Source organism: Mchenga conophoros, linkage group LG7, assembly GCF_057382185.1.
Source record: "Mchenga conophoros isolate Kocher_MC1m ecotype Shallow Benthic linkage group LG7, M_conophoros_male_GT1.1, whole genome shotgun sequence".
NCBI classification, from domain to species: domain Eukaryota; kingdom Metazoa; phylum Chordata; class Actinopteri; order Cichliformes; family Cichlidae; genus Mchenga; species Mchenga conophoros.
In genome coordinates, this window is record NC_140532.1 from 64,835,551 (window position 1) to 64,857,962 (window position 22,412).

At 40.0% G+C, this 22,412-nt stretch overlaps 1 protein-coding gene across 1 annotated transcript; it reads right to left on the minus strand.

Annotated features, from left to right (window-relative positions):
* Positions 1–993: 993 nt before the first annotated feature.
* Positions 994–22,136, minus strand: gins3 (GINS complex subunit 3). Its single transcript, XM_085280795.1, has 3 exons — positions 21,823–22,136; positions 20,995–21,228; positions 994–12,716 (listed from the first exon to the last, which is right to left on the minus strand). The coding sequence occupies exons 1-3, from the start codon at positions 21,991–21,993 to the stop codon at positions 12,486–12,488; spliced, it is 636 nt and encodes a 211-aa protein (XP_085136921.1). The 5' UTR covers positions 21,994–22,136; the 3' UTR covers positions 994–12,485.
* Positions 22,137–22,412: the final 276 nt, after the last annotated feature.

Below are 22,412 nucleotides of genomic sequence, written 5' to 3' on the forward strand. Positions count from 1 at the left end.
TTTAACAGGAAGAAACCTCCAGCAGAACCAGGCTCAGGGAGGGGCGGGGCCATCAGCTGCGACCGGTTAGGGTGGGAGAAGGAAGACAGGATAAAGACATGCTGTGGAAGAGAGACAGAGATTAATAACAAGTATGATTCAATGCAGAGAGGTCTGTTAACACATACTGTATGAAGAAGAAATACTCAATGCATCATGGGAATCCCCCAGCAGCCTACACCTATATCAGCATAACTAAGGGAGGATTCAGGGTCACCTGGTCCAGCCCTAACTATATGCTTTAACAGAAAGGAAAGTTTTAAGCCTAATCTTGAAAGTAGAGATAGTGTCTGTCTCCTAAATCCAAACTGGAAGCTGGTTCCACAGAAGAGGGGCCTGAAAACTGAAGGCTCTGCCTCCCATTCTACTTTTAAATACTCTAGGAACAACAAGTAGGCCTGCAGTGTGAGAGCGAAGTGCTCTAATAGGGTGATATGGTACTACAAGGTCATTAAGATAAGATGGGGCCTGATTATTTAAGACCTTGTATGTGAGGAGCAGGATTTTGAATTCAATTCTGGATTTAACAGGGAGCCAATGAAGGGAAGCCATATTGAAAATAAGCTTTGTGGAAGTTTATTAGACTTACTGTAAAACTTTTGTCCAGAAAATTCCGCTTCATTAGGTGCAACTATAACTCACCTCGCTGAGCAGTTGACAGCTGCTAAAACCTGCTATAGAGCCCTGTGTTCACGTACTGGTGGGTCTAGAATTCAATGAAAGAGTTAAAAGCAGGAGCTCTATAGTCTTTGGTAACATAACTTTCAACAGGAGGGGCACAAGGGCTAATCCTTGTGGGACCCCGCACCTCATAACAGTTTGTTTGGATTCAAAATAACCCACAGAGCCTCCACCTCACGACAATTCCCAAGAGGCTGACCCAATTAATCCATTTATCTAGTAGTAACTCACCAATACTGTTGGATCCATGAATCATTATTCAGTCACTTTAAATTTTTGAGTGCAGTTTCAGTGCTTTAATAGGAGCAGAAATTTGGTTAAGAAGGGAGAAATTATTGAATGTAATAAAACAAAATTCTCTTTGATGTTATGCAGGGAAGATTTTAGGCTGTGAGTTTTGTTGTTTTGAAGCAACCAGATTTACTTTTTTCAGCAGGGGACTGACAACTGCAGTTTTAGTAACACTAAGTAGATGCTTAACAGAAGTGAGCCAATAACAAATCCATCACCAAAGAGCAAGCTGCTTTTTTTTAATGACTGTGGGCAGCGTACCTAGTGAGCAAAGAGAAAGGATTTTCTCACTGCCAAATCATGGCTACACTGAAGGTTGCTAAGGGGGGAGTACATAGCGCTCTAAAGCACTGTGGAAACTGGGTCACTTTTTCCCAAAGCACCATCAGGCTGAGCAAAAGTAAGGACATCAACAGAGGATCAATACATCCAGTTTTGTTTTGCTGAAAGATAGAATAGCAACTTCATCAGGCACAGAGTTAACGAAATGCAGAACACAAGACTCCAGTCAGGGAAAATCCTGAGAATAGAAGGCTTTCCTGTGGTGGTCTCAGAGGGTGGCTAACATCTATGAACCACTTCTCAGGAGAGGAAACAAGAAAAACACTTGGTAAAGGCTCAGATATGCCAGCTTTTCAAGTGGAGGAAAAACAAAAATGGGGTGGGTGGGGTTCTGAAATACAACAAACAAACTAATGTCATAACAAATAAAGACAGTTTGTTGGGATAATTGGTTCAAGTTGGGGGAAGGTTTACATGAGAAAGCGCTGAGGTCAGGTGGGTCACTCTGTGGACTATGATGGGTTTTTTTTTTTTGTTTGTTTGGGGGGTTTTTTGGTTTTTTTGTGTCCCGTTTGGATCTTTAGCCATCAGAATTGTTGTCTTAAGGCCAAGAAAGATGCCAAGCGGATTTATTTTACCAAGTGGATCATCATGGCCTTGACATATTGGTCCATTTGGTTGACCTTTATTATAATTATGAATTTATTTTATTTTCAGTTGCTACAAACGGGACAGACATGACTGGGGGATAGGACAGGGAGAAAGAATGAAAGAAAAAGAGGGAGAGAAAGAAAACCAAAGGGGAGAAGAGACGGTGAGAAGGGGGGGAAGAAAGAAGAAAAAAAAAACAACCAAACAACAAAAAAACAAAAATAACACCTGGGTCACCTGTATGGAGAAAAAAAACAGAAGAGAAAGCAAACAACAAAGAGCAACATAATAAAAAAAACGGCACCATCACAATAAACTAGCTAGCAGTAAATATCAGTAGATACTAAGTAATAAACTGGACTATGATGTTTGCACACAACATGTTTGTGACAAGACCGTGGAGAAGTGGAAGTATGCACTAGGGAGAAGAGGAATGAAAATCAGTTGAAGGAACACAGAGTAGATGTTTGTGAATGAGAGGGAGACAGGTGTAGGGATGGGTACCGGTATCCGGTGCCAATTATGGCACCGGTTCTGACATAAACGGTAGTAACCAGACCATAAGACAGCGCACATGTCGGTGCTTTATTTCCGTGCTTTTTTTTTCCTGAAATGTCATACACTTTGGATTCTAGCCAATCATTTTACGTTTCCGAGGATAGTAGGCAGGGCCAGGTACGTACGTTCTTTTAGAGCAGAGCTACAGATTAAAAATGCCCAAGGCAAAGCGGTCAAAAGTCTGGCTGTACTTCACAGCAAAAGATGCAAACTCAGCAGCCTGCAACAAGTGCTTTAAGGTGATACTGTGATACTGTCAAAGGAGGTAACACCTCGAATCTGATGAAACACCTGGCGACGCATTTCGTCTTTTTAAAAGCCGAGAAATGCACCGTATTCAGAATACTTTATTAATCCCGAAGGAATTTAGGGATTTGATAGCTTGCTGCAGCACATCTACTGCGGGTGCGGTGCCTGTTATCGGACCCGGAGTTAGCAACATCCCCCAAGAACCCGAAGAGGAGAGTCCTGGCCCCTAGCCCTGCCAGTGTAGCAGAAATGATGACGGGTGATGGTGCAGCAGCAGCTGTTCTTTTCTGCATGAGTAGCTTAATGTTGTTCGTGTGTAATTTACGTTGAGTAGGCTAAACACGTTATTAAATCAATGCACGTAAGGTGAACTAGCAAACACCGTTGTAGTTACATGCGGTTGTCTTCTTATTTGATAGAGTGATACCATATATGCCCTATAGCTGCAAAAAAAAAAGGCTAACATTGTTGTCTTTTTACAAAAAAAACAGCTAAACATGAGAGGTTTGAGGACAAAGTTTGTGTTTTCCATTGTTTAAGCACCAGTTCCAACCAAAGGAGGTATGTTGTATCAACAGAAAAGGCTAAATTGGTTATCATTTTGCAGAAAAAAAAGACTTCTAAAAATAAAAACATAAGAGGTTTTTGGACAAAGTTTGTGTTCTCCATTCTTTAAGCACCGGTTCGAGCACTGTTTAAGCACCAGCACCATTTCAAAAGTACCGGTTTGGCACCGGTATCGGATAAAACCTAAATGATACCCATCCCTAGACAGGTGTGACAGTAAACCTGCAAAGATCAGAGGTAGCGAAGTTAGATAAATTTAAATACCTGGGGTCAGCAAGGGCAACAAGAATGAAAGGGAAGGTTTACAAGATGGTAGTAAGACCGCCTATGATTCACTTCAATTCAATCCAATTTTAGTTATATAGCGCCAAATCACAACAAAAGTCGCCTCAAGGCGCTTTATATTGTACAGAGAAAAACCCAACAATCAAATGGCCCCCTATGAGCAAGCACCTTGGCGAAAGTGGGAAGGAAAAACTCCCTTTTAACAGGAAGAAAACTCAGAACAAGGTTCATGGAGGGGCGGGGCCATCTGCTGCGACCGGTTAGGGTGGGAGAAGGAAAACAGGATAAAGACATGCTGTGGAAGAGAGATGGAGATTAATAGCAGGTACGATTCAATGCAGAGAGGTTTTTAAGGTTAACACATAGTGCGTGAGAAAGGTGTGATGTAGGGAAAGTGGATAAACTGGACAAAGCATGCTTCCAGGCAGGAAGAAAAAAGGAAGACCACAGAGAAGATTCATAGATGTGGTGAAGAAGGGAATTCAGAGGTTTGGTGTGACAGAGGAGCATGCTGGGATATGGTGTGATAATCTGCCAAGGCCAGCCCTAATAGGAGCAGGTAAAAGAAGGAGAAGAAATGTCATGTCTTAATCGTTATTTGCTCTGTACATGATGTGCTGCTGTTATTATTGTGGTTCAGGTTACAGTGATGGACTATTTTGGACTGGTACAGCCTGGCATTCAAGCTGATGATGCTCTTTATTTGCACTGACCAAACTCCACCCCCTCCACAAGGTTGGAAAGCAGCCATGACGGCTCATGTAACATCTGCTCATATATCAAAACTCGCAGTTCTACAAAGAGCAGTAAAGCACAGAGCCGCAGCAACACAGGTGAGCTGATTGCAACCAGCGTGCAAAGAGAAACCTGGAGGTCACAGCACAAAATCATTCAGCAGTTATTTTAAGCTGAGTCATTTCCCCCACTGCACCAGCAGCTCCACAAGAGCTTAAATCTGACTCCATGCTCTGGTTTTATGTCACACATTATGTGTCTGTCATCACTGACTGACCCACATTGGGAAAGAATCATTCATCTCAACTAGATTATATTAAGAATCTAATTTTATATTCATTTCCCAGCCTTCTGCAGCCTAAGGGCATCGGATCTGAAAATGCCATCAAAGCAGTCGTAATGAGTGGTTTGGCCAACCACATAAACCGAGTTATGTCACAGGAGAAAATAGAACAGACACTGAACACAAATCACCTCGGGTTCATCGAGCAATGATGTGGTGAAGGCTCTTTGTTTAGTGCTCTCTCTGTCAGCAGGGTCAACAGTTACAGCCCAGAGGCAATGTCAATATCTTCATCAGCACTGACCTATCTTCTGACTCCTATTATGTGACCCGTGGCTAACACTTCAGGGCAGCACTGCAGCCAGGACACGCTCACATGCATCTTTTTTTTCACATAAATTGATGCATGACCCGTTACAGTAGTCAGCTGGATGTTGCTGAATACTCACACCAACTCACACACACTTTTACCTGTGTGCACAAAGTAATCCAGTAAAAACAATCTGTATCATGCAGTCTGCTATTTAAATCAAGCACTGGGTGGTTTTATTTGTTTGTTTATACATTATTACTGTTTTTTTTATATAAATGGCTAAAAGCCTAGAATATAAAAAATATAAAATAGTTTTGGTATCTCGAGGCACCGTACTACTGACTCATTCTGTCCTTATGACATGTTCTAAATTACATTTTATACCTGCAACCTGTTGTGTGTCAATAATGCCACCTAATGAAGTTGTGCAGTAAAGTAAGTTGTGCAAACTGTCACATTGTCATGTCAATTTGTATGCATCCACCTGGGTATGTAGAAAATGCATAAATATGTTTTTATGCTTGGTGATAATTTGCTCAACATGTCTTTGTAGGTTCAGTTTGTGAAGAAGAGGAGTCAAATGACCTAAAGCAGTAAGCTTGGACTACCAAGGATAGCTGTTATCTCCGACTGAGATTTCATTTTTGTTACACCAGCTAACTCAAAGAAAGCCTGGCTTTTTATTACACCTATCCAGTACAGATCACGTCATTTCTTTAGTTTAATCCAACTGTTTGACAAAGAATTTCTGTCTACTAAAACACTACAATCTTTCATTTGGAGAGATGACTGTAAGTGTTGAGTTTGCATTAGCAGTGAAATGCAGTAACTTTAAGAGGGCAAAGTAGAGCACATCGACACCAAGCATCAACCTCCAGGCTGAAAAAGGAAGTCAGGGGAAAATTTGCTAAAATACGTGGGCCAGTTCCTCTAACGAGGCTTTCGCAAAAACCACTCCCAGACAATTTGGACCCAGATGCCCCTGGACATTTTCTGAAGCTCGAGGTTCAAAAGCCCAAACTGCAGTGTCCAGTTAATCTGTGAAGGTTCTCAGTCCTCCAGGTCATCATAGTCTAAGAGGTGAGAGTCCAGACGCTTTTCTTTCCAAGCTCCTTCGACGCTGAGTGTTTCTCTCAGCGTCTTCTTTCTCATTGTTCAGTGAAGGAATTTTGTGTAATATACTGCTTACTGGAGATGAACCAGTTTCAGCCCCTGATATGTTTAGAAACTCACTGTCGTTGTCATACTGAACAACCCCACCCTTAACATTATAAGTTCCACCTGTGAACCGTCTAATATAAAACACCAGATGGTCTGAGGTGCAAAGTCCCACATTTAATAAAATAACTTTTATTTTATCTTTAAGCTTGTTTATCTGTTAAAACACTAACCGGGCTACAATGGGAATCAGATGAATGTAGTAACAGTTCCAGTGAAAATGCTCACTCTGTGGCAACTGGTGCTCAGATCGCCTATAACTGGATTTTTCACAATGAATCATGGCTCAGGGAAATGTAGTAATTTTTGATTAGAGGGACGACAGCGCTACATCGTGCTGTGGATACACAGACGATTCAGTAAATGCTGGCATCTGAGACCTTTAAACAGAGGATACTCCCCACCAGCTGGGGTCAGCGTTGTTCCACAGGAAGGCGGTTTCTACGGATCGTCTCCCAACTCGTCCTTTAATTTCATCTCATTTTAATTTACTTTAACATTTATTTAACTAGGAAGCAACTGAGATTCATTTCATTGATACATTATTGATTTTTTTTTTTTTTTTGGGGGGGGGGGGGGGGTCGAGGTAATGAAAATGTTATATTACTATGTTCATTGTTGCACATCAACACTAATCACACAGTATTTAGGGTGCTGAGAATAAATAGAGTGAAGCAAATAACCAGGAAATGGTTAAACCTACAAAGTGCATCAATGCAGAAATCGAAAGGAACAATACAGGAAGTTAAGATAGAAAGAAAAACACAAAGAATTTGAACTAAAGAGACAGGATATAAAACCATGGTTTGTATATACAAATGTACAGACAGTGCTCAGCATAAATGAGTACACCCTGCTTCATTTGTCAGAAAACCTTTAGTTTCCTTTCAGAATCAACATTTTCTATGACATACTACAAAATACTCCCACAAATGTGGGCCATTGATTGCAAATAAGATTTGTTAATTTGCGCACACAAAAAAGTGATTTTCCTAACAAATTCATTCAAGCCCATGCCGCAAAAATGAGTACACCCCAATTATAGTCTTAGGAGAAAAGCCACAATTAAGATTACAAAATTCGAATTAACAGGCATTCAACCACAGGTGAGTCTAATGAGATGCATTAGACTCACCTGTGCACCATGCATTTCAAAGACAATGGTGCCTAAAGTGGAACATGGTGGTGGCAGTGTCCTTATGTGGGGCTGCATGAGTGCTACTGGTGTTGGGGAGCTGCATTTCATTGATGGTATCATGAACTCAAGAATGTACTGCTCTATACTGAAGGAGAAGATGCTGCCATCACTTCGTGCACTTTTCCAACACGACAATGATCCAAAACACACATCTAAAGCTACTGTTGCATTTCTGAAGAAGAACAGGGTGAAGGTGATCGAATGGCCAAGTATGTCTCCTGATCTGAACCCAATCGAATACCTGTGGGGAATTCTGAAGCAACAAGTTGAGCATCACTCTCCATCCAGCATTCAGGCTCAAAAAGAGCTTATTCTTGAAGAATGGAAAAAGATAGATGTTGCAATATGTCACCATCTTGTTCATTCCATGCCTAGAAGGCTTGGTGCTGTCCTTAAAAATCATGGTGGTCATACAAAATACTAGATGTGGTAGTTTTTGTTGCGGGGTGTATTCATTTTTGCTTTAACCAATTTGAGTAAAACTGAAGATTTTGTGATCTAAGTTATATTAATAAGCTTAATTTCATGTTATGGAGTTAAACAAGTGTTCAATAAAACTCAGCCTTGTGAACATTTTGGAAATTGTCCTTTTGTTCATTGACCTACTGATTAAATTCGTACTTTTTAAAGTGGGTGTACTCATTTATGCTGAACACTGTATATTCATGTGTCTGTGCGAGTGGGCGTTTCTCTGTTTTTACCGTTTTGTTTTTTTGACTTTTAAATATCTTGTTTCATGTTTGTATAATATGCTTGATCTTTTAACTTTTTATATATTAACTATAAATGAACTAGCATAAAAGAAAGTGTTTTAATGGTTAATAAGTGATTAAATGTTTTTTTTAAATAAACCCCTTCTTTCAGCTCCATGGAGCGCTGGTTTGTTTGGTTTGGTTTGTGAGGATCTGTAGGGATCCAACAGCAACTTTTAGCTCCTTGGAGTGTTACCACAGCTTTGCTAAAGACTGTTTCTGAAAGTCTTGTCATGACTGTGTGGTTTGCAAGGTGTACGACCCTCGCTGGTAATTCTACCAAAGACACATTTTAAGAGCATTTGGTGCACGGCAGGTGGTTATTACAGATTCGGCTCACTGTGTACAACAGTTGGCATAGATGTGACCTCAATCTGCACACTGTGGAGACTCTCTGTGCAGTATTCACTGTTCGAGTGCCTGCAGGCCTCCCGTCACGTTGAAGACCAAAGACCTTTGTAATATAACATTTTAAAGCAGTTTTACATCCAAACTGAGCACAGGATGAACAATAATGAGAATGCCAAGATTCTGAGCTTCTTCCTGAGTATTTGGGAATTTTGGCACTGTTGTCTTTGTGTGTTTTCCAAATTGGAGAGATCACATGATTCTCTGTTAAAGCTAATATTCATTAGCTGCATCCAGAATGATTCTACACTATAAATGTTTTTCTCTGAAAACTTTTCTCTCAACTTGTGATTTATATATATTTTTTAATACATTTTATAGATGATCATTAACCAAGAAATGTCAGATATGCGTAGCCCAAATACAAAGAATTCTCTTTAAAGCCAATGATTTATAATAAACACAACACGGGCCTGCATGGGGAGCAGGGATTCATTTGAGGTCAGGAAATCAATGCTGTTAATCGCTGTAAGAGTCAGCGTGACGGTAGATCGGTGCAGAGTCAGCAGAAATTGCGGCGTTGTCCCACACCGATATGGTTGACAGATAGCAGAGCATGACTGCGCTCGGAGAAAAATCTAAATGAGTTTCCACTGTAGGAAGTCTTGGCTCTTTGTGGTGAGGCGAGGTGAGAAGAGGACAAACAGTCCCTGTTCCTTCACACTGAGGTGGTACAGACATCTGATCAAGATGCATTCTGGGTACTTTTTATCAATGTTCAAGTGCATCCAACTAGTAGGATACCTCAGTATACACCCATCTAGCCAATTAACTCCACACGATCCCTAAGGTGGAGCAGGGAAACACTGCTCGGGAGAGTGATGTCTTGGCTTGCTCGGCGTCCAGATAAGCAGCAGAAAATGGACTCGAAACAGTTTAGATTTCTTTTCCTACAGGCATAATGTCACCTGATATTTAAAGATTTTACTGTTCTTATATTTAAACAAAATGCAAAGCATTTCTGCCTTCTGTATTAACAGTGCAGAGATTAGTATGTTTCCTCACAGTCAGCTCTGGGTCTTTTGTTCTACTCATGCCTGACAGATTTCCTCCAACGGTCTGATTGCATTTATTTTAGGCTAACTAGTGATTCTTAGTATGCAATTCAATGCAAAGACACTTTATTTTATACCTTTTAATGCATGAATTTCCTGTACAAATACAGGGATAAATAATTATTATTATCTAAAAAAAAAAAAAAGACTCGACTGACTCATTTCTGGATGGTGGAAGTGTGACATCAAAGACTGATTGACAGCAAGGAGGATAATTAGAGGGAAAAACTGTTCAGTCGCCTTTATGGAGCAAATCACAGCTACCCACAAGTGCAGTCAATCACCACATCATGTAGATCTTGCGGGAGCCCTCAGCTGCATCATCTGTCAGGAGAGGTTAGTTACCATGCAAAGAAACTAAACAGCCCTTTTGACAGAAAGCATGGGCAGCGTAACAGCTTACTAGACTGTGTCAAAGTGTCTGAAAAGCTGGGGTGGTAAGGTAATCATCAGTTGTTATTAACCTCTGGCTCTCTTTCACAGCATCTCTTTTGTCCCGTCTCCCTCCCCTGACCCACAACCAGTTGCAGCAGATGGCCCCGCCCCTCCCTGAGCCTGGTTCTGCCGGAGGTTTCTTCCTGTTAAAAAGGGAGTTTTTCCCCTCCCACTGTCACCAAAGTGTTTGCTCATAGGGGGTCATATGATTGTTGGGTTTTTCTCTGTATGTATTATTGTAGGATCTACTGTAGAGATGGGCCGATCCGATATTACGTATCGGTCCGATACTGACCTAAATTACTGGATTGGATATCAGAGAGAAATAAAAAATGTAATCAGATCCGTTAAATATCAAAAAAGCACCTCAAAAAACTTGCAACACTCCGTAACTCGCCTCATAACCTTAGCACATCGGAGCAGTATGCGTCACGTGATAGAGCGGCTGTGGCGTGCGAGACCTCTCAGCGATCTGGTTGAGCATTTGGAGCCTCGCTACCAACCCGGCATTTCATCTCCGACAAAGTTATCCCCGAGAGAAGTAAAGCAAGTGTGTAAGTCAATCTCTGAATGTTTGTAAAGCATTCCCGCGTTAAGCTTAACAACCGATATATGGAGCGACTGCCTCTCTCTCCCTCCCTCTCCTGCTGCTACTTCGATCATGAAACTGATCAGTGATCAGCTGATCGGCTTTTCTGTCGCGAGTCAGTCTCTCTTGTTTGTTTATCGCCCACTTCGCACCAGAAAGAGGAAACCAGCGGCTGAACAACAGCAGCACGTTTAAGCTTGATAAGCTGTTGTTAGAATTTATTTAATATTACTTTCTACTCGAGGATCTTTTTCTACGCAGCTAACGGCTGGTAACTGTGCAGGGGCGGATCTAGCAAAGTTTAGCCAAGGGGGCCGATAGGGCATTAACAGGGAAAAGGGGGCACAAAGTCATACTTTTCTTTCTTATTCTCATTTAAAATGTGTAGCTTTTAATAAATAATTATCCGAATCTTACACCCAAAGTTTTAATCTGATGAAAAATGTATAGAAGTCAATTACTGTATATAGTAACTATTAAGTCTAATATACCCTAGTAAGCTATAGTACTTTTTCCATCTGTGCAGTCTGCAATTCTGTTGAAGAAAGATGCTGAATCTATTTAATTATTCTTGAAAAATAGTTTATTTCTGTCCATTTTTTCCCCACACTGCATGAAATTAAAGTTGATTACGTCGATTAAGCATCATGAGGTGGAGGGTGGGGGGTTCCCCCATTTCTTTTTTTTTTTTGCTTGAGTTTGCAACCCTATTAGTTAGGTTGCTTACTCTTTAAAATACCAGAATAGGGAGGATGGTGTAGGTTTTGATCAGTATTTCTGAACTATGAAATATTTTGGGTGCAGTATATTTTTTTTTGCATACAGGTATAACAAAATAACTTTAGTGTTTGTTTGTTTTTTGTAACTTGAGTATGAACTTATACAAAAATCAGCAAGATATTAAAAAAAAACCACTATAACTGATTCATATCGGTATCGGAAGATATCAAAATTTTTGATATCAGATATAAAAAAGTGGTATCGTGCCATCTCTAATCTACTGTACAACATAAAGTGCCTTGAGGTGACTGTTGTTGTGATTTGGCGCTGTATAAATAAAATTCAATTCAATTCTGCCAGAGGTTTCGTCCTGTCAAAAGGGAGTTTTTCTTCCCACGGTCGCCTTGCTCATATGAGGTCATCTGATTGTTGAGGTTTTGTCTATATTATTGTATGGTTTTTAGCTTAGAACAGAAAACACCTCACAGCAACTGAATTGAATTTTCCTCAAATACGCTCAGATACAGGTGAACCTTGAAGTGTTGGCTCACCCTTTTAAGTGCTGCGGGCATAAAAAAATTTGAAAGAAATTTTATTTACAGTTTTTATATAACTTTAATGCACATTTAAAAAAAAAAAAACAAAAAAAAAACCAGCTGCTTGTTTAAGTGAAAACACAATGATGTTTTGTTTTTTTTGCACTAATAAAGTTGTGGAGTTGTAAAGTATTTTGTCTGGTGTCAATTATATTGTCAGTTATATCATCGCAAATTTTCAAATGTATATCGTGATAAATATTTTTGGTCATATCGCCCTGCTCTAATACCAATATCACAAGTTTATTAACAGGCCTTTAGATATTAGGATGAATATCTTCATAACGTTGCTTTGATTTTAGATTTTTAAAAATTCAAACCAAAGTAGAAGATATTATAACTCGCCTTGTAATGATAGAAAGTATCAAATGTTTTGAATCTTTACTGGTAAAAACAGTCTTTACTTGTGTAAATGTCACAAAGAAGCTTCTTAATGCACGCAATGTGACAAATAAATAGAAATGTCTTTATACTCCTTACAGGGTCCACGTCTCAACACTCCCTGCATGGCTCAGGCTGAGGGGAAGAAGCGGTCCATGGACAAAGACGGCACTAAAAAGAGTCTTGCGGGTGAGCAGGGCTAGGGCTGAACATCAGTGATTTTCCTCTTGCGGTAGTTGAGAACCAGGCTGGAGGCAGTGAGCTGCGAGGCCTGCCCCTTCTCCCAGCTCTGGAAGCCGTTTAGGCCGCTCTGGCCAGACCTGAATAGAGCTTTCTCCAGACAGTCCAGACGCTCCACGAACGCTGACGTGTCCTCGTTGTAGGCGTTCTGGGAGGAGTCCATGGTTCGCCTGAAGCGAGCGATAAATGTCTGGATGGAGGACAGCAGGAAAAGTTTAATGTGCAGAAACTCACCAAGCAGTGAATGTATTTTACATTTTAGGCATGCTTGCAAAGTTTTCAATCAGAGTGACCCAGTTTGTGCAACACAGCTCACCTTTGATAATCATTTTAATGCTAAACTTCAGACATTTAGAATTTCATGTTTTCAACTTTCAGGCAAAACTTCAAAGCTTCAAAAAAAGAAGAAAAAAAAAAGAAAAAAAACTTGATCTCAAAAATATTGGCGGTAACATCAGAGTGTGTCTAAACATGGCTCTCCCCGTTGCTGCTACATTGAGCTGTAACATTAAATTAAAAAAGATAAACGATTATTTTCAATAACAGTTAATTTGCTTTTTCTATTTCACATTTAAAAAAAACAAAAAAAAAAACAACTTCACAGGAAGAACAAAATGAAATTGTGGGTCATCCAAGTACGTCAACATGAGCATTAAGGTTTGTTCCCAGGATATTTTAATTTAACCCGGCTTTTGGAATAAACATTTAGTTTACTCCAAAGGCCGGGTTACAGGTTGGGAGGCAGGTGTCACAGCGACCAGCATCGACCCCAGCCGAGGCCTTTGTGTGGAGTTTGCACGTGATTTTGTCACGGGGATGATTACGTCATTAATTCATTACTAGTATTTCAGAATCAGAATACTTTATTAATTCCCAAGGAAATAATTTAGGATTCAATATCAGCAGATATCTGAAGTAATGGTATCGATATCAGATAGGACTTGGACAAAAGTGGGTCAGTGCATCTCTAGCACAGAAGGATAGCCACACAAATATATTATAGATCCAGCTGTGACAATATAGATCAATACTAACATGTGTGACTCGAACATTGAAAAAAATTACTATTTCAACAAGAAACTTAAACAATTTAAAAAAAACAAAACAACAAACTGTTATTTTTCTGTCAATCACTATGCCACCAGACTGATTGCCACCTTTAGTTTTCTATTTTTTCAGTCAGAATGCAGTCGTGCATTATTCATAACTAGGGGTTCTGACAAACGGTAGTAACCAGACCGAAAGGCAGCGCACATTTCGGTGCTTTATTTTTCCCAAGCTGTGATACACTTCTAGCCAATCGTTTTACGTTTCCGAGGATAGTAGGCGGGTCCAGGTACGTACGTTTTTTTAGAGCAGAGCTACAGATTAAAAATGCCCAAGGCAAAGCGGTCAAAAGCCTGGCTATACTTCACAGCAAAATATGCAAACTCAGCAGCAACAAGTGCTATAAGCTGATACTGTGATACTGTCAAAGGAGGTAACACCTCGAATCCGATGAAACACCTGGCGACGTATAGCGTTTTTTTTTAAAAGCCCAGAAATGCGCCGTATTTGATAGCCTGCTGCGAGACCTCACACCGAGCACATCTACTGCGGGTGTGGTGCCTGTTATCGGACCCGGAGTTAGCAACATCCCCCAAAAACACGAAGAGGAGAGTCCTGGCCCCTAGCCCTGTCAGTGTAGCAGAAATGATGACGGATGATGATGGCAGCAGCAGCCGTTCTTCTCTGCGTGAGTAGCTTAATGTTGTTCGTGTGTAATTTACGTTGAGTAGTCTAACCATGTTATTACAATAATGCATGTAAGGTGAACTAGCAAACATCGTCATAGCTACATGCGGCTGTCTTCTTGTTTGATGGCAGATACTCCCTTCACCCTGGCAAAAAAGGCTAAAATGACCAAAGAAAAAGTGGAAAACAGTTAAACATGAGAGGTTTTGGACAAAGTTTGTGTTTTTTTCCATTGTTTAAGCACTGCTTCCAGCCAAGAGTGATACCATATATACCCCATAGCTGCAGAAAAGGCTAACATTGTTATCTTTTTACAAAAAACCAGCTGAACATGAGAGGTTTTTGGACCAACTTTGTGTTCTCCATTCTTTAAGCACCGGTTTGAGCACCGTTTGAGCACCGGCACCGTTTCAAAAGTACCGGTTTGGCACCGGTATCGGATAAAACCTAAACGATACCCATCCCTATTCATAACTGATAAATTTCAACACGACAGATTAAGCTATTGTGCTCACGTTAAAAATAATCTTACAGCTTCTAACAGTTTGAGTTATGAGAGGCTGCAAAGAACTCTGAACATGTGTTTCTGTTTGTGTGTCAGAGTCAGGTTAAAGTGAGTCTGCCTGGTAACAGCAGCACTGTAACACTTCCTGAGCTGACTGCACCCCCTAGCTGTGATGAAGAGAGTAACACTGGTTTATCAGTGAATGTGTGTCCTGTGAGCATTTTTAATAAAACGTCTGGGCTGCTGCTTCTGTCAGTCAGCTACACCAGGACAAATCCTCTTTCCTTAAACAAGACTAAAGAGTGCAGTAACACATGCACAAAGTTAAAGACTCACTTTCTAATCTCATATCTGTTCATTTATGCAACAAATAAATCTCACGTTCAGATTTCTGCTTGACACAGAAGGTGACATCAGAGCCATGAAACACTGTGACCTCTTTACAAGGAAAAACTTCATGTCTGGCTGCAGAGAGAACAGTGGTCTGCCCCTGCTGGTCCAGGAACGCATAACATACCATCAGCACGCGTTTGATCTTGGTGTTAATCCAGCAGAAATCCTTTATTTGGAGGGCTTAGCACCTCAGAGGATGAGAAGACTGAAACAGGGCTTAAAACAGAGAAACGTTCTGTGCCTCATCAAGTGGGGAGGAAATCAGATACCACATTTCGTGAATTCTGGACAGTTTTTAATGCACCACTCTGCACCTTTTCTCCATCAAACATTGTACAAATGTCCACGATTAATACATTCCTTTTAAGCCATTTATCACCCTCTGCATTTAGTAACTCACGTGTTTAATCAAATGGTTCTGCTCGTGTTCAAAAGTTACAAAAATCTGTTTTGGGAGCAATTTTAACAAAACTGTACATTAACCTCTTCATTCAGATTAGCAATTAATCTAGAAAGCTACACATGCATAGCTGAAAAACATCATGCAGGTGTTCCTCAGCGGGAAAACAAAACTGTTGTATCCAAAGTATAACCTTTTAGAAAAATTCAGAAGTATCCAACACAACTGTTTCAAACTTTTCAGTTAATTCCTGCACCCTCAAAGAGGTTTAGGCCATCCAAGGAAACAAGCAGTCATATATTCTTGTTATCTAATAGCTTAAAAAAATGAATAATTGAAGTAAATCTGTAATATCTTCCTGATTGGAAATGGGTTAAAACTGCACAGCTTTCTCTATAAGCATCTGCACAGCTTGCTAAGAAATATGGCCTCGGTCATTCTGGTTAACTACAGAAAAAGTGTCGAAATTGGTTCAGGAGGTAGAGCGAGCTGTCTACCAAACAGAGGTTGTTGGTTCCATTCCTGGCTGCTTGAGTCCACATGTTGAAATGTTCTTTGGCAAAGATACTGAACTCTAATTGGCCGATTCCATCGACCGGTGTGTGTGACAGTCAGCATGTGCTCAGTGGCACTGTGTGAATGTGGCTTTCAGTAAAGTCTGCTCCTCTTTGAGTGCTCAGGCATAACAGAAAAGCACTCCATAAGAGTCAGTCCAGTTACCAAATCTGCATGTTATATAATATTTCAGCAGCTGAGTCTGAATAGTCATGATATACACGATAACTATAATTATATACACCCTGAATTTCTATTGGAGGAAGCATTTTTGGTAATAATGGAAGCACTTTTACAGTAAAAGATGGATGGAGTTATTTCAAGCCTGCATATTAAACTTACATCACACAAGGATCAGTTTACCTGGAAATCATTAAGCAGCATTACTGCCAGCAGCAGTCAGACACCACATTTAGGAGGTTTTAGGAAAACAACATGAATGCTTTAAGATACTCTGAGACCTTCAGACACTTTGATAATAAGACAAGGACAAAAAGATGTAGCAGGAATGGAAAAGATACAAGAGCCATGCAAAGGCTTCAGTGACAGTATGTTTCAAAGGCGATCGCAGTCACGATGACCAAACACAGGCTCCAATTTCTTTTTTCCATCTTCCACCTCATACAAAGTGCAGAAATTATCCTCACTTGCAAAACACGAGTAGAAAGTGACAGTCAGAATGGGCCGTCGGTATAGACAGCTTAAGCTGGACTCTTTCATTTGTTTTCCTTCAGTTTTTTTTTTTTTAAATATTATGAGTGGCAATAAAATGAGCTGCTCAGGTACAAACCATCTGTACACAAAGATCAATACGCAGACAATCCAAAACTCTGGTGGCAACTTAAAATTCCACCCATGCACTCATTTTAAAATGTTGAGCTTTTAATGAAGAGTCCACTTAATATCTGCCACCACAAGAAGCTAATGGCTTGTACTTCTCCTGTAGGTCTGCCTCACCTCCCATAGCGCGCGCACACACACTGTTTTCACGAATCTGCAGACATGCTGTGTCCTTGATGAAGGAAATCAATCACTGCACATGTCATGTGGAATAAAAACCTCTGTCTGATTTATATATGTATTATTTCATGGCTGTGCAGCACACACCTGCTATTATTACAGTGGGTCTTAGTCTGTGTTTCCTTTTTTCCTGTTACAATGGTGGCTGCTCATACTAAACATGATGAAACCTGAGGCAAATACTAACATATACAGGATAAAGCTGGCACTTCTATAATATCTTTCTACTCAGTTGAGTAATCAGAGCACTTTCTACTGCAAATTTCATTCACCCAATCATACACACATTCACACAGGCCTTTTGTCTATCCCTAGTCACTTCAACACATACGGGCCAAACGAGGGTTCAATATCTTGACCAAGAACACTTCTGACTGGAGGAGTCGGGGATCGATCCACCGTCCTACCAATGGAGTAACTACCACCTGAGCCACAGCTGCTGGCATCACTTAACCAAACATTGGTGATCAGGCTCAACAGCCACCCCAAGGTGCTTATAAACTCAACAAGCCACGATTTAGCATTCGCAAAAAGAGTCAGTATTTGGAGTGCGTGACCAATGAAATGGAATAAGAGTAAAAAAACATAACGTGTGTCGCTTATACTTCTTACAATCACAGCTCTATCATTAAAACACAGGCGGCTGTGACTGTAATTAAAACTGTATTTAGTTCAATTAAAATGTTATTTACTTGTATCTAAGATAAGGTTGGCTATATTGTTTCAGCTGCAGTTCTGAAAAATAAGGCAAGTTAGTGAAGGACAAACACAGAAGCCTAAATCAAAGAAGTAAGTAGGCTCACTAACAAATTTTATATAAGATCGGCGACACAGCTTAGGTGCCTGGTTTTATGATCAATAAAACCAGCCAGGCCAATGGGTCAATAAAAGTGTTTAAAATTTCCCTACAGAATAAATAAAAAAACAAAACAAAGAATGAAAAAAAAAAAAAAAAAAACAACAACAACAACAGCAGAATTAAGTTCCTAAGAATCTATTCTTCTCAATAATGTTTTTAAGACTTTAGACACTCATACCGTGTCCAGACTAGGGCTGCCACGATTTGTCGACTAGTCACGATTAGGGCTGAACGATTATGGAAAATAATCTAATTGCGATTTTTTGCCCCAATATTGCGATTGCGATGCGATATGCGATTATTTTTTAAGGTCTTTGTCTTCTGTATTATTAAACAAAGACAAGCAATACATCATATAGTATGGCCAATACTATATTACATTAATTTTAAACTGTTCTTTCCTGGAAGACAGACCTCTGTTATGATGACATGAGGTGATGCATGAATTGATGACTGACATTTTTATTTAACTTCTTCAATCACAACAGTATATTTGAACATACACAATAGTTTATTTTTAGCTTACAAACATCTGAGCATAAAGTGCTGACAAGGAACCCTGGTGTAAACATTAAAATGAAAGTCAGTACAATGTGCAGATTGCAGAAATATACATAAACAAAATCAGTGGCTTTACCACACTCAGTTTTTCGACATCTGTGAACTACTAGACAGTCATTCAATTAAAAAATAATATTAAATAAATAAAACTAATAAATAAAAAATACACACATCTTACTGATCTCTGCAGTCAGTAACATTACACATAAAGTGCAAACATAATAGCAATTGTATAAACACACACACAAACACGCCTTTAAAATTTAAAGGCGTGAAATTGGACGGTCTAGTTCTGATTAGCGTCACCGCTGTCTCGGTGGAGTTTAATAAACTCGGCCGTCTGCTTCTTGCTATCTAAAATATAACCAGACACTGGTGTAAATTCTCGACTGTCTCATACTTCTGTTTAATAAGTTTTCTGTTTGACGTTTAGTCAGCTGTGTGAAAACCAAGGAGGAACCCACCCGGGGGATTAATAAAGTTTTATTTTATCTAATCTAATAACTTTAATCTCAGCCAAACCGATTTACTCACGAACAAACAAAACACTGAAAAAAGCCCAACAATAACATTTTTAGGTTGTCTAAGTGACTTATATATTACGTTTAACCCGAGCAGCGAAACTCCGCGGTGATCTGAAAATGATGTGCCGGGAGTTGTGCCGTTCTCGGCCGCATCAGTAACCCTCGAGCTCCCGGCTAGCTGTCGAGCTGGTGGGTAGCAGACGCCTCTGAAAACGTCGAAGCACTTTTGCAAATATGGGATATCTTGATAAACCGAGCAGATATTTGATGTTTACACAACTACTTTCTCGCCTGAAAATATGTTAAAAGTTTATTTTGTGACCCAGAAAGATTAGTATGAGTAATTTTAAAACTTAGTAGCGGCCGCCATTGCTGGAAACTGGAGTTTGGCTGGGCCGCACTATGAATTCTGGGATATGGTAGTAATTTGGACAGCCTTCGGCGCGTCGCTGTGACGTAATCGGTCTACAAATGCGGCCTCAGGAGGATGCAGCCCATGAATTTGGACATGTCCAGAGTATAATCGCAGCCTTTGTGGTTAGAAAATTGCACTTGATCATGTCGCGATATTATCGCAAATGCGATATATCGTTCAGCCCTAGTCACGATTACGTCGACTATCAAAATCGTCGACGACTGATTTAATAGTCGACGTGTCGTTTGAAGCTTTGTAAGATCGCAAAAGACGCAGGAATAATAGCAGGATTTAAGAGTGTAATAACGGACTGAAACAGAAGATGGCAGCACAGCATGTACAAGGATGCCAGCTGCCGTTAAACCCCGAAGAAGAAGAAGCAGCTGTGTCCCAGAATTCATAGCGCGGCCCAGCTTAGTTTCCAACAATGGCGGTAGCTAGTTAGTTTTAATATTACTCTTATTATTCTTTCTGGGTCACAAAATAAACGTTTAACATATTTTCAGGCGAGAATGTAGCTGTGTAAACCTCAAATATCTGCTCAGTTTATCAGGACACCACATATTTTCAAAAGCGCTCCGACGTTTTCGGAGACGTCTGTTACCCACTAGCTCGATAGCTAGCCGGGGGCTAGGTCACTAGCGCCGTGAGAACACCGGACTCCCGGCAAATTGTTTTCAAACCCACCGCCGTCTTTCACGACTCAGGTTAAATATATATGAGTCACTTAGATAAATTAAAAATGTTGTTGTTTGGCTTTTTTTTTTTTTTGTATTTTATTTGTTCCTGAGTAAATCGGTTTGGCTGAGATTAAAGTTATAGTTTTTACACAGCTGAATAAACGTCAAGCAGACAGCTGATTATCAGAAGTGTGAGATGCTGGAGAATATACTCCGGTGTCCTGTTATATTTTAGATAGCAAGGAGTTTATTAAACTTTACCGAAACAATCTGCAAATTTCATTAAAATTGAATAAACTATCATCTTGTCTTTATTTTTAGTTAGCACCTTAAAAGCTTAAAGCTGTAAGCTAATGATAGTTATATAAGAGCAGATGCTGCTGGTGCAATAAGCTGTAGTTTTACGTCCAGTGGATGATGATCTGATTAGTCGACTAATCGCATAAATAATCGGTGACTAGTCGACTATCAAAATAATCGTTTGTGGCAGCCCTAGTCCAGACAGAGGTCTGAAAGATGGTGACACTATTTTCCAGCCACCTGTTAATTTCTTAAGTCGAACCTAACATGCTTTGGAGCAGGCACTGCAGGACAGTAAAAGATAAATAAGGATTATTTTGCACTTTCAGTGATGCAGATCTACTCTTTTTTTTTATTATTAATCCTTTATTTATCCAGGTAAAAAATCTCATTGAGATTAAAAATCTCATTTCCAAGAGAGACCTGGCATCATGGCAACAAAAGTCACATACCACATAGGTATATAACACTCTGGTCTCTCTCATCCTTGATTACCTCCATGTTAACGTTTGTTTTTTTTACCTGCAGCAAAGTCTGTGCGATCTCAGGATTCTCTGGGCTGTCAAAGTGCAGCATCTGGGATCCCAGGCCATAGTAGTAGGGCCCCATCTTATGGAGGTCCACCACGTTGGGATCAGCATTGAACACGGTCCTCCAACCCTCTTTGTACACCTTAGGAAGCTCCACAGAGACCACTTTCCTCTTCCTCTCGTACAGGCCCTTGGTCAGCCACAGAGGAAGCTCCATCTTTGTACCCTGGGATGAAACAAAAGACAGTGATGGAGTAACAATACCCCGGCTCTCTGGAGCTCTAATAGTGCTACAGGGGTGTGTTTTGGTGTACACCGGATTTTTTAAGAACTCCAAGACCTCACATGTACTAAAGCACTGTTCACTTTACTGTAATACCTACAGCAAGGCTTGACGTTACCTGCTCCTTTATGTACTTAGAAATATTGCTTTTCAAATGTAGTTTATTTGTTTAGTAGTAGATTTTTAAGACTAGTACCACCTTCTGGTAGCCGACTGAAGAACACTTGCGATGCTAACTAGCTGAAGCTTAAGCATACACAAGTTAGAAATTTTGATACTGGTATAGTTGTTCGCGTTTATAAATACGCCGAATTTACACGCGAGTCCTGTCTATCCTTGAACGCTGGAAACTGCTTTTTCGAAGATTCTCCCTTTATAAATACAATGACATAAACAAAAGTATCAAAAATATGAATGAAGTTTAGCGAGATGTAAGTAGCTTTGTGAAAAAGATAAACGGGCGATTCCGGTACTTTTGGTTTACTTGTTTTAGCATAAATACATTCGCAAAACTTTAACTGTTATGTGTTTACCGACCTCCGGGATGTCCTGCGTGTCACTCGACTTCTCCAGAAAGCCAAGCCGAGGGAAAGTGCACTCTGTCCGGATAGGAAGTCTCTCATGAGAGAGCAAAATATCGTCCAAAGACAGGAAATTCTCCTCCATACCCACCCCAGGCGGTACGGGAAAATACGACTGCGTGTCCATTTACGTTTGAATAATCTGTAAAGCGGTCAGTAACAAAAATACTTTTAGTAAACTGTTATTGACGCAACCCAGCTCCGCTATGTTTACAGTCTGTTTTACCTTTGCTGTTTTGGCGCCAGAAAATATGACGAAACAACCAGAGCGGCGCAGAGAGCTCAAGACCAGAGCAATCGATTGCTAGTGAAAATCAAACGAAAATCAGTTATCGATTATTTTTCTCTTCTTTTTTTGTTTTTTGTGTTTTTGATTTTTTTTAAACGTGCTGAATTTCATTTTCAAAATTATGTAAGGACAAATAACAGGCTTAGCCCTTATTATAATACAAGTTGTTCATTCAAAGAAAAGCATAAAAAAATTTGTCCATAAAAAGCAATCTGTAATTACAATTTCAGCCATTAGAGGTCAGAATGTAACCATTA